The sequence below is a fragment of the Natator depressus genome, chromosome 2 (genome assembly GCF_965152275.1).
Source record: "Natator depressus isolate rNatDep1 chromosome 2, rNatDep2.hap1, whole genome shotgun sequence".
Classification (NCBI taxonomy): Eukaryota; Metazoa; Chordata; order Testudines; family Cheloniidae; genus Natator; species Natator depressus.
The window spans coordinates 163,688,825-163,702,540 of record NC_134235.1 but is presented as its reverse complement, the minus strand read 5'-3'; the positions used below and the strand labels follow the sequence as shown (position 1 = coordinate 163,702,540).

General features: G+C 42.5%; 1 protein-coding gene across 1 annotated transcript in view; it reads left to right on the top strand.

Moving 5' to 3' along the window:
- The window catches only part of ABCA13 (ATP binding cassette subfamily A member 13), a 291,776-nt gene that overhangs the window by 187,179 nt on the left and 90,881 nt on the right, over positions 1-13,716 (top strand). Inside the window, exons 47-48 of the mRNA XM_074945249.1 lie at positions 4,952-5,039; positions 12,707-12,815. Coding sequence (XP_074801350.1) covers positions 4,952-5,039; positions 12,707-12,815 — 197 coding nt within the window. The remainder of the gene's footprint in view (positions 1-4,951; positions 5,040-12,706; positions 12,816-13,716) is intronic.

Sequence of the window (13,716 nt, the reverse complement as noted above, 5' to 3'; positions counted from 1 at the left end):
TCAAAGCCGTCATCCAGGGTGGACAACTAACAGCCAAGATGGTGCTATAATCTGCCCTCAATGCAGCTGACTCAGCAGCCCAATCCATCTCCACAGCAGTGGTTATGCAATATGTATCATGGCTACACCTGTCGGGCTTCCCTAAGGAGGTGCAGTTGACCATCAAAGACCTTCCCTTTGAAGGCACTAAACTCTTCACAGAGAAGACAGACTCCTCTCTTCATATCTCAAAGATTTTAGGACCACTCTCCACTTCCTGGGCATCTACATGCTAGGACAAAAGAGAAAATTTAGTCCACGGCCCCAGAACAAACCATGCACCTCCCAATACCTTACTCAGCACTACTACAAGCCACACAGGAGAAAACTAAATTCCCTGGGCCTAAATCATCTGGCCCACAGATCCTTACCATCCACTTCCAAGCACCAATTTTGATGTGTTAGTCAAGGCATTGATAGATCACACCACCCAACTACTACAGCTGACCACCGCTTCCTACCCATTTGACTACCACTGGGCAATGTTGTGCAGGACCTGGGAATGCATAACATTGGACTGATGGGTCTTGGAGATTGTTCAGAATGGCTACTCCATCCATTTTACCTCCTTACCCCCTGCCTGTCTCTCTTCAGGGACAGTTCTCATGAGAGTTTACTAAGACAAGAGTTAGATTTTCTCCTCTAGTTAGGAGCCTTAGAGCTAGTACCTCAACATCTACAAGGCAAAAGTTTTTATTCTTGCTATTTCCTAATACCCAAGAGGAAGGGAGGTTGAAGACCCATATCAGACCTCCTTGCACTCAACAAGTTTGTCAAAGCTCAAAAATTCAAGATAGTCACTCTAGCAATGATTATTCCACTGCTGGAACAGGGAGACTGGTTTTCGACCCTTGACCTTCAAGACACCTACTTCCATATCTCAATCCTACCATCTCACAGATAGTTCCTCAGATTTACCCTAGGACAAGGCCCCAGTACCAATACAAAGTACTCCCCTTTCGGTTATCAGCCACTCCAAGAGTATTCTCCAAGGTTCTCTCAGTAGTGGCTGTGCACCTGTGCTCTCAAGGGATCATGATGTACCAGTACCTGGATGACTGCCTTCTCAGAGCTCAGTCCTTTCAAGAGACTCACCGAGTCACCAGATCTACAATAGATTTATTCACAGAACTAGGCCTACAGATCAACGCCCAGAAATCAACTCTCATTCCAGTGCGGCACCTGGAATTCATAGGCGCTGACCTTGACTCCTTACAGGTCAGAGTTCTCTTATCTTAACACAGATTCCTCTTTTTGGCCACATTCATGGACACTGTTCAAAGCAGCCCACAAATATCAGCCAGACACTGCTGCCATGTGCCCCAGACACTGCCTACACTGGGGCATATGGCAGCAGCTACAGCAGTAATACCACATGCCAGGCTTCACATGTGATACCTCCAGATGTGGATCAGTTCAGTTTACAGACCAAACAGAGACAGACTAGATAAATGTCTGTCACTACCCACCAGGATCAAAAAGTCCTTAGACTGATGGAAAGACCTAGCAGATGTTTGCAAGGGGATCCCCTTTTCAGAAACCTCCCCATCATTGCTTCTCACCACCGATGCATTCATCATAGGATGAGGCACATATCTAAATGACCTCAGGACACAAGGCAGGTGGTTATCCACAGAGATATCTCTCCACATCAAACTCAGGGCAGTCAGGAATGCCTGCACCCATTTCCTCCTGCTGATCAAGGGATCACACATGAGAGTCCTAACAAACAACATAACATGTTTGTACTACATAAATTGGCAAAGGGGAGCTAGATTGCCTCTGCACAGAGGGAGGATAATTTGACCACACTATCAGTTGCTTACCTTCTGGGCACTCAAAACTTGATCGCAGACCGTCTCAGTCGCAAATTCCCACATGACCATGAGTGGGAGATAAACTCAGCAGTGCTTCATGACCTATTCAGGTGGTGGGGGACCAACCACAGACCTGTTCGCCACTTACCTAAACAAGAAATGTCCATGCTACTGCTCAGAGCAGGGATGGGACAACACTCCCTGGGCGATGCTCTCCTTCTCCCTTCGGACAGGGACCTTCTTTATACCTTTCCTCTGTTTACCCAACAGTCAAAAGTCCTATTAGAAATAAAAAGAGAAGGAGCATATGTCATACTGATTGCTCCTACTTGGCCAACAGACTTGGTATCCTTACCTGTCACAACTCGCTATGTCCCCTCCAATCTCTCTCCAATCCATTCCTTACCTCCTCTCGCAGAACAAAGGACGCACCCTACATCGCATCCTGGGGATTCTTGGCCTCAAGGCGTAGCTCCTTCATGGTTCCAATACACAGAGAGCTCCTGCTTGAAGGAGATACAAGAGGTATTACTGCACTGTAGAAAGTCCTCAACATGCCCATCTTACCTACAAAAATGGTCCAGGTTTTGGATTCAGTGTACTTCCACACAAATCTCTCTGGCATCTGCAACTCTTCCAAAGATCCTAGACTATGTACTAACACTTTTTTTTCTTTTTTTTTTTTTTTAAATCGGGACCATCAGTTCCCTCAGGGTCCACCAACTGGCTATAGCAGCCTTTCACAGTCAAATAGAGAGATACTGAGTGCTATCACACCCGACCACTAAACAATTCCTTAGGGATATAGAAAACCTTTTCCCACAACCCTGACGTTCTACCCCCATGTGGGACCCAAACCTGATATTGAAAGGCCTGACTAGACCTCCTTTTGGCCTTGTGGCTACCTGCTTGCTTACATACCTTTCAGTGAAGAAGGCCTTCCTGATAACAATTACTTTGGCTATCAGAGAATAGGAGAAATAGCAGCTCTGATGGCATAGCCCCTCTATGCAGTATTCTTTCGGGACAAGCTTGTGCTCAGGCCAGATCCAAAATTCATCCCTAAGGTAACGTTTCCATTCTACATGAACCAATTTATTCACCTTCCACTTTTCTACTTCAAGCCTCACTGTGACAACAGGGAGGCTATATTCCACATGCTAGATGTCAGGAGATCCCTAGTCTTTTACCTGGATAGAACGAAGGCTTTCAGGAAATCTCTTAAACTGTTCCTCTCTATTGTGTAAAGATCGAAGGGCTCAGCAATATCAGTCCAGAGACTCGCCAAATGGATCTCAAACTACAGTAGACAATGTTATCAGATCTGCAACATGACCCCACCAGATAATATTCACGCACACTCCACGAGATTGTTCTCCTCATCCGTTGCCTTCTTCAAGAATGTCCCTATCTCTGAAATCTGTAGAGTGGCAACATTGGGCATCAGTCCATACCTTTTTCAGAAGGTGATCGCTGGGGACTCTGCCTCAGATGCCATCTTCAGCTCCACAGTATTGTCATCTGTAAGTGACCCAACTCCGAAGCCCCAGCCTTCTGGTAGGGATTTTGCTCAGAGGTCACCAACAATGGCACGCTCATAGGGACACTACTCAAAGAAAAAGTTGCTCACCTCGAGCAATAACGATGGTTCTTTGAGATGTGACTCCCTATGGGTGCTCCACAATCTGCCCTTCTCCCCTCTGCTTCTGAGTTCTTGTCAATGACTCTGTGGTGGAGAAAGAACTATGTGTGTGTGTGTGTGGGGGGGGTGTTAGCCCAGGTGCATGGGCTAGCCTTGTGGTAGGGCACAAGGAGAGACAGCACATATGCAACGGACACTGCTACCAAAGTTCTCCAACCAGCAGTGCAGGGATATAAGCACACCAACAGAGGAGAACCCATAGTGGGGACACATCTTGAAGAACCATCATTACTGCACAAGGCGAGTAACTTCTTCTTTCTGCAGGGTTTCCTCTTAATTAATCAGTTGCCTAGAAAAGTTGTCCCAGCCAAGTGGATAACACAGGCACTCAGATAGTACAGTGTTGAGCAGCAGTATAAAACCCTAAGATAGCATTAATCAAATGCTTGGTCACGTACAGACAGATCATATGTGTGCCAGCTAAACTGTATAAGTGCAGCATGGGACTTCCTGCTTCATAGGCCTCTTGGAGCTATGGGAGAATCTTAATCTGTCACTGGTAGCAGGGTTTATATCCACAGAAGCTTCCCATTATTTACACTTGCGCTTGAACTGTATATGTTTGGGAGGGTGAGTGGGCCTGAGCTCTCTGCACTCTTCCTCTCTTGCCATTCAGAGACCTCTGTTGGGGTGGTGTTGGGGCAGGGAAGTAGATCTAGGCGTTAACACTACATGAAGATCAATAGGACAATTTACATTTTTCAGAGCTATTGTTGCAGGCCTTCTGTAGACTCAGGCATTGCTGTATTGGTAACACTCCAGTCACATTTCAAGATTTTCTTTGCAATTCTGAGAGCTAGAAATTGACTTTTATTTAAGTGAAAACTCTGATTCTGGTGTAATCATATGACTCCAGGTGCCGGGGCTTGACGTGGCCCCATATAGTGCCTATGCGTTTCTTCAGCCCGGCTTAATTGTCAACTACTGAAGAGTGACATAATTACAAACATTTGAGCAGGTGCAACTTTATCAAGAAGAGGGAAGTGTTACACATACATGCGAAACACGACATGAAATTGATTTAATAACATGGAGGAAAGTTATGCTCTTAGGGTAAATGACCAAAACACATTTTGAGTGTTGGGAACTTTCAAAACTACCCCTTCCTTGCTCATCAGCTTATTTGTGTTTTCCTTTTCTGAAAATACAGGTTTTAACTACCGGGTTCAAAGGGAAAACATTTGTTTGAAGGCACATACCATTCACCTGTATATAAGGAGTAGATTAGACGTCTCTTTCAAATACAGATATCGTGATTATATGGGGCTGAGCTGTACGTCTAACTTGAAATGTAAAACAATAATAAAGATGTTTATGAATTTTGTGTTGCAAGAAAACATTCCTCACAATGCTAAGACAGACAGCCTCCTATTACTTTGTTTTGTATTACCAGATATGGAGGCTGGTCTTTTGGTGTGAAAACATCCCCTGAACTTCAAGACCAGAAACTGAATAAAACATACTCTAAGCCTCTGGCTAAGGTAAGATATGCATATAGAGTCCAATCTGTATTGCAATGCCAAAGTATTCAGATTCCTAACTCCTTGGCTCTTAACATAGTTACAAACTGACTGGTCAACCACACCTCTCATTTGGAATTGGAAGCATGCAATCAGGCAGCCTCAAAGACCGCACACACACACACAAAAAGGCAAATACAGTACAGAACCATGTTAAATGTAAACTGCTGAAAAAATAAAGGGAAAGTTTAAAAAAAAGATTTGATAAGGGAAGGAAACTGTTTGTGCTTGTTTCAATTAAATTAAGACAGTTAAAAAGCAGCATTTTTCTTCTGCATAGTTAAGTTTCAAAGCTGTATTAAGTCCATGTTCAGTTGTAAATCTTTGAAAGAACAACCGTAATGTTTGATTCACAGTTACAAACATTTCAGAGTTACGAACAACCTCCATTCCCAAGGTGTTCGTAATGCTGAAGTTCTGCTGTAAAATAATGTAATTTTAGAATCCTTGTGTTTAAAACTGGGAAAAATCCTAAGATATTTTTAGTCACTTACTCTGTCCCAGGATTGTTGTATTACCCATGCTTTGTGCAATTCAGTCGTAAATAACTCAAATGAGGGGTTTCCATCACTTTCCTTGGGAAACTATTTCACCGTCTAATAGAGCTCACTTTTTAAGATTATTTCCCGATAGCCTACATTTTTCTTTATTTCCCTTCTACTCCTACTAAAATCAATCTCAGAATTGGCTGAAGTAAAGTGAACTATCAATTGTGTTTTATTGATGGCTATTTCAGTCTTGTGATCAATATTCTTTTTTCTGAAAGCAAACAAACTAAAATATAGCAATTTCATTGCATTTAAAAGAGTAAAGATGTGGATGTCTAGAGTAGCTACTGCAAGAATAATAAAGTAAATAGTACTTTGCACTTATAAGATGCTCCTAAAATACTTTACAAATATGAGTAAGTATTATTCCCCTTTTACAGCAGGAGAAACTGTGAGTTCACGTCTTGCATGAGGTCACATAATAAGCCAGAGGCTTAGCACCCAGATCTCTCGGTTTCCAGACTGTTTTAACCAGTAAATCATTCTGTCTTGCACTGTACCTCACTACCAGAGGTTTTCCTGATTAACTGTTTTGGAGCGATCCATTAGAGGCAGAGACTGTAGGAGTAGTCCTCCATCTACCAAATTCAGACTTTTCTTAAGGCTTTTTGAAGTGCACTGGAAATATTTCCAGAGAGGACACTGTAGAAGACTGGATGAGACCTATGGTCCAGTGGGGATTTAAGAGTCTAAGAGATTTTAGTGTGTTTCCATTGGTTGTAAGACCTTCCTCAGACTACCTGAAAAATCTTTGAGGTTCATACAACTGTTCAGAGAACTTCTAGACCCAGAGTCCAGCAACATGAAGGGGAACAGCAGTCTCCCAGATGTGTTTCGGGGTCTCTATGACTGACCTCTGTTTTGTGTTTTTGTTGAAATGAAGGGCACTGAAGAAGCAAGTTGCCTTGTAAGTTAAGGGAGCTGACCTTTGAATGTTAAATTGGAGTTGGACGGAAAGAAGCCCTGACCTTAAACATTTTATATAGATTGGAAAGGGGATAAAAACTTGTTGTTTTTGAAGTAGAGGTGGAAACATTTATCCAAGCCTTGCCCCAAACTACCAGCAGGGGCAGGAGGTTAGTTATTAAAATGGGACATGCATACATCCCTTATCTGAAGTTTGGTTTGGCACTTTTGCCAAATCTGGATTTGTCCATCAAAAAACCAACTGTTTACATTTTATTTTTTGGTTCTTTATGGTTAAGGGTATGACTCTGCTATGGAGGTCACTAATTCCATTACTTTACGGGACCTCCATGACTTCTGCAGTGGCAGGGCTGGAGGAGCTGTCAGCTCCAGGGCCGTCAAAGCAGGGGTCCCAGGGTTGAAGCAGCAGGGGGTGGGGAGGGTCAGCCCCTGCCACAGGAGCAGCATTGGGGCTGGAGCAGCTGCTGCAGTCAGCCCCGGGGCTGCCAGAGTGGCCAGCTACGGGGATGCCGGAGCAGTTGCCCCCAGGGCTGCCGGAGCAGTGGCTGGTGGCCTGCCCCAGGGCCACTAAAGCAGCTGGCTGGGGGTTGTCCCCAGGGCTGCTAGAGCAGGGGCTGCCAGTGCAGTGGGCCCTGGGGCCTGCCAGAGCAGTGTCTTTTCCTGGGGCTGGAACAGAGGCCTGTAACACCTCCCTCCCGCCCGCCCCCCGCAGCACTCCCACTGTTAGTTCCCCATCCCACAAAGTATTTTTAGTGAAAGTTAGGAACAGGTCATGGGCTTCCCTGAATTTTTGTTTATTGCCTGTGACCTATCCCTGACTATTACTAAAAATACCTGTGACAGAATCTTAACTTTATTTATGTTCCCCCAAATTTCTTGCAGCTTTGAACTCTTGACTTGATCAGTGCATAATTGTACACTTGAGTCCAAATGGCTACAATATATTGTGTTTCTCTGTCTGCTGTTTTTGTTTGTTTGTTTTGGTCTTTGGCATCTACTCCACCTGTCATCAGCAGAAGAATAAATTATAGTTATACTGTTAGTGAGTAAGCTTCATTTTTCAGAGCCAACTTAATAGTGCATTAGACTTATAAAGGGCTCTATGTTATCTAAACTACCTCCTTGAAGTGGCTTTCGACTGATGTAGTGTCAAATTATTGCATTAACCTTTCAATAATTAATGACCAGTCTTTGACCTTTTGGGCCTGTTCACAAGACAGTGAATGTACCATTTACATAGCCTTTTATGAACGAAAATGGGAAATTTGCATATGAAGAGACTTACTGTACGATTCATTACACAGCAGAAAATCTCTGAGTCCTACACAAATTATTCCTCTCCACTGCAGGATGTACATGAGAACTAACTTCCCACTCCAGTTTTAACAATACCTAGCCAAAACATGGAAGGTGACAAGCATCTTAAATGCATCTTGTTCCAGGTATGAGACAAAAATACACCCACAGTGTGTATCACATACCAAGCATGTTTGAAAAAACTCTGGCATTCGACATTCAAAGATGACTCATGGAACAGGAGTGTGTAGCGGAACTCAATAGCTCATCCCACCCACACCTGCCCCTTCCTTAGTTGTATTGCGTGTTCATTGTCTCTGTAATCTGACCTATAAAGTGTTTGTTGCAAGGTGGCTTGCTCTTTTAAGGGTCAGAGGGCTGGGGCCAGCTAACTCTAGTTCCTAAGGAGGCACACCTGAGCAGGGGTCGGGCGATTCCCCTATAAAAGCAGCAGGAAGCTTCAGGGAGAGGAGGACACTCAAGGAGAGACAACCAAGGGAAATAAGCAGCAAGAAGGGAGAGTCTCCTGTCGTGGTCCCTGATATGAGGAAGGAAGACTCCAGTTGGGAAGGGTGTGGCTGGATAGAAAGCCTGTCTGGAAGTTTGATTTCTATTTGGAGAGAAGGCCTGAAGGCAGGTCAGACCTTGCATCTTCTCCAGCTGCTCAGACAGAAGGGAGAGACTGTGCCAGCTTAAGGCTGAGGTGAAAGACTTTTTTCTGTTTGTGAATTTCGTGTGAATAAAATCAGACCCTAGGGAGGGCTATTGTCATTGGACTTGTGAAATCCTGTGTGGAGTTTATTTAAGAAGCCCCTTGAGGAGGGAAACTGAGGCAAGAGGCTGCTTCCAGGGTTGTGATGAGGAGGCACGTGCGAGGCGGATGACCCATTGACAGTGCTATATAAGTGCTAAGATTTATATTCAGACAGGTATATAACTTATTGTACAAAAACATCTGAAAAGCCTAAGCAAACCTAAAGAAAGTTTGAGTTCTTGTTGTAGTCTGTAATTACGAATTTAGGGGGCATCCCCCAGATAGTTCTTTCTCTAGTTTGACCTTACCAAGTTGTCACAGGTTCATGGAACTGAGGCAATATGAAATCAATTAGATCCCAAAGTAGCCTGTGCCTATTCACCATATAATTGTAACGTGGAAAAAAAAATGTTTCTCGCTGTGGAAGAAATTTGTCGGACTATGAGTGGAAGATAAAATGATGTAAATTCACGATTTGATAGCATTTATCTAAGGAACACCCAACTGCTCTTCTCAAAGGCAGTAGAATTCCACTGCAGATGAATTTTACTCATAGGTACTCAAGAGGGAGCGAGAGAGATACAACTTTTAACGAACCAAGTGAAATATAACCATTCAAGAACACTTGGCATAAAAAAAAGCATAGATGGTAAGAGCATTGTTGGGACACAGAACTCTTAGGAACTCTCCTGGATATTAACTCTCCTTGTACATGGAGACCACCCCTGTCAGGGGAGAACATGTACAGTAACCTTGGCAAAATATCTGCTGTCCTTCAAAGCGTCCTTCAAACCACTGCTCCCCCTGTGATATTTGTAGAACTATACATATATAGGAATATATGCATATATATAAACACACATCTATCTAAGTATTTTTTATGGTCCTTATCCCTGTAATATCTGAGCATCTTATAGAGCTTAATAGTATTCCTTTTTACAGATGGGGAACTGAGGTATGTGAATAAATTAATCTATAGTCACACAAAAAGTCAGACACAGTTAGACAAATTAAATAGGAAGAGGAAGTTACAGAGAGAAGACTTGGACCCAGCTGTCCTGAGTCCCATTCTAATGCGCTATTCCCTCAATCATGCTTGCTACCCGTGATTAGGCTCTACCAATTTTGAGAGTTAAAACTGGTCCTGTGCTGGAAGGGAGATTTTCCAAGGTTTGGCATGTCAGACCCAATTAGAAAACCAAGATTAATCAGCAGTTTCCTCCCCCATCTTTCACCTCACCTTAAAAAATGTTATTCACATGGCAGTGTTTTGTCTAGCAAAGCTGCATGTTGTTTTGGATGGAACTAAATACCAATACCTCTTTTTCAATGTTGTGGTCGCTTGGTTCAAAATTAGTTGTGCTCAGGCTTTTGAAAAAGAACCAGATGCATCCTCTGATGAAGATAATAACATCAATGACTTTTTTTCTTTTTGCCAGATTATAAATGATTAAATATTTTGCTTTAATTTGGTTATTTCCTGATGGCCTGACTCAGTTACATAATTTTATCGCACTCTTGGATGAACAATGCTGTGAATGCTCTGAAGATGCTGTGATTCTAATTACTGTGCAGGACTTCTAAATGTATTGTTAAAGACAATGCTATATTGTCATTTTTTTGCATTCCTTATTATTTTGGTTACATTATGAAATTTACTAGGATATTCTGTGAATACTTATTGAGACCTCTCCCCTGCCTCCAATTAACTGAGGATGTGTCAGCAGAATCTTGCATTCTTGTTTTTTGTAATTGCTTCTTTTTGTCTTTACAATGTGCATAATTGCAATGGGTTCCATTACGTATGTTAAACATTCTTATTTGGGAGGATTTTAGCAGAATAGATAGAGGAAGGAATGGGATGATGTGTGGGGGCATTGGCTCCCCTTGCTAGTTCAGTATTGATTCTGTTCTGGCACACGGTTGCACAGGTGACCAGGAAGTGCAGAGATCTGAAAGTTAAAATATTTGGAGACTGTTCCTGCACTTTTAGTAGATCCCGGGCTTGCTCTTTTTCTGAACCAGTAGGGGGTCACCTGCTGATTAAATAGTTGTCAGGTCTCAGACTGGAACATAGAAGAACCCGATGAGCCACAAAACCATCCCCAATTCATAATTCTTTACAGTCAGTAGCTGCACACTAGAGTTAGCTATACTCTAGAGCAATGAGATCATTATTTTTCCTCCAGAAATGAGACCTTTTTGTAAATAAAGATTCTCTCATCTGTACAAATAAATATTCCCTTTGTGTAAAGAAGTTAAAATTGTTGCCATCTAGTGTCCGTTTGGTGGCCTATGTGAAATGAGTTGGTGAGGGTCAGCTGAGTTCCTAAGGACGGGTATCCACCAACAACCCCAACTATAAATGGAACTCATTACCACTTTTGTTGGTAGTATCAGCTGAAAGGGCATGGAGATTATGCTGTTTTCTCACCTCAAGAAGTGGTAATTCCATTAAAGCCTGAGGCATATTGGTCAGGCTATGGGACAGAAACGAGTGCTACCTGTTCCTTGGAGAAGGGTTGGGTTGTGCCATAAAGGTATTACTCTGTTGGGGAAGTGTAGAGCTGCATTGTTCAAGAAGGTATTGTGCCCAAGCTTGGGCACACTGCTTCCCAGAAGTCTTCATTGGGCAGGGGTGGGGTGGGGTGAGGGGAGCATGTTACAACACCCATTAAGGGCAGTATTCATGCTTTTCTATGCTATTGGCCTCATTCCTCCATGCCCCATATGGAGTGGCTAGCATAATTAGTTTCATGCAGTCCCTGCCTTTGAGTCCTCCTTTCCCACCCACCCCCTTTTCTTGAGCATAGGGTCAGAGCACATTTTAGCGCCAATTGTTGTGTTTTTCTGTTGCTTGCAGATCTCATTTTCAAATCTCAAAAGTAAAAAGTTCCTCAAAGTTTTATTGTTTTCTAAATTCTCCCACTGGGTTTCAAATTAAACCAATTAATGTTCCCTTTTCAGCACAAATAGGGGAGTTATGTGTTTCATGTATATTAGACCTGGCATGATGTAAGGGGCATGTCAGGGTTCCCTCCCCACTCTGAACTCTAGGGTACAGATGTGGGGACCTGCATGAAAGATCCCCTAAGCTTATTTTTACCAGCTTAGGTTAAAAACTCCCCAGGCACAAATTCTCCCTTGTACCTTGGGTTTAAGTAACACTGCCACCACCAAGTCATTTAACAAAGAGCCCGGGAAAAGGACCACTTGGAGTTCCTCTTCCCCCAGCAATCCCCCCAAGCCCCTACACCCCCTTTCCTGGGGAGGCTTGAAAACAATATCCTAAACAATTGGTTACAAAATGATCAAAGACCCAAACCCCTGGGTCTTGGAACAATGGAAAAATCAGTCAGGTTCTTAAAAGAAGGATTTTAATTAAAGAAAAAGTGAAAGAATCACGTCTGTAAAATCAGGATGGTAATTACTTTATAGGGTAATCAGATTCAAAACACAGAGGATTCCCCTCTAGGCAAAACTTTAAAGTTACAAAAAATGGGATAAACCTCCCTCTAGCAAAGAGAAAATTCACAAGTTGAAAACAAAAGGTAATCTAACGTGCCTTGCCTTATTTACTTACTCTTTTTATAATATCAGAGACTTGTACAGGATGGTTTATAGGAGAAGGCGTTCTTTTGACCTGATGCTTCTCTGCTTTCCCCAGAGAACACACCACAAAGCCTCCCCCTCCCCTAGATTTGAAAGTATCTTCTTTCCCCATTGGTCCCTTTTGTCAGGTGCCAACCAGGTTATTTGAGCTTCTTACCCCTTACAGGTAAGGAGGAATTCTAGGCTACCCTTAGCTGTATGTTTATGACAGGGCTGGTTTAGATGATCCACTAAACCATGAGTTCTCTTCCCTTTCCTTTGTTACTAGTTGAATGGAGAGCCCTGGAATGGAAAGGGTTTGCAACAACTGTACTCAGCCAAAGGACCTCTACAACTCATTTGATTCTGTTCCATCTAGATCAGCCCATCCCATGCATGTGGCTTCTCAGAGGGGCACATAGCTCCTATAATCTTACATAATTCCAGGGTATTAGGATCTGGGGTCCTGGTTCAGGACCCCTTTCATTTAACATCTCTGTTTTCTCTCTTAGGTGTGGTACAGTCAGAAAGGTTTCCATTCACTGCCGTCTTACTTAAATCAACTCAACAATCTTATTCTGTGGATGAATTTGCCTCCTTCTGTGGACTGGAGACAGTATGGTAATATTTTTCAAATCTCTATTCAAATGTGCGTCCATCTCTTTCTAAAAATGCTGATTTAAAAAAAGAAAAGAAAAAGAAGTAGAAAAAAATGGAAATCAAATTAAATAGCAGTGTGAAAACATATGGAGATGTTTAAAATCCCCCAGAAGGGAAGAAGTAGACTTGCACACTTTCAGGGAGGTTACAAGATGGGGGTCCCATAAAATAACAATGTAGCTAAGAGTTTATATGTGGTGTTGAACTGATTTATGTATATATTATAATAATCAAAAATTACTGTGTTCCAGAATTATTTAATTAAAAGTTTTAAAATTCAACATATTTATTCTATTTTGAATCATAAGCATTTTCAAATATCAGACCATTTTGAAAGTGACATTGCATGTTGGGTCCAAAGCTAAACCAGAAAGAAAGAAAGAGAGAGAGATTGTGATGCTCAGCATATTTAATGATAGGTTCTGAATGAAATCTCCTCAATCTGAATGAAAACGAGACTTTCGGGTTATTTGAAATCCAAATGGACACTTTCCTTATAATGAGCCAGATCGAAATACCAGATCCAAAGATTCCTGAATTTTTGGGGCACTAAATCTGGATCCTGTTCTGCATTTTGCAGCTTTGGTCCATCTCTACCCAGATTCTATTTTCTCTTTCTTTCATGAGGTCCCTCGCAAAGGAACAATTAGCTTGGCTTGGAGAAAATTAAAAGTAGGTTATCGAAAGCCACACAAGTTTACATTTTACCTATTTTATTCATCAGGACTATTTTGCAATGGTTGCAGGTAGAGCTAGTTGGAATGTTTTGACCAAGTCTAGTTAGGGTTGATGGTTTGTATTCTGGTAGCAGAAGACATCCCAGTCAGGATTGGGACCCCATTGTGTTAGGCATTCTAGCCTA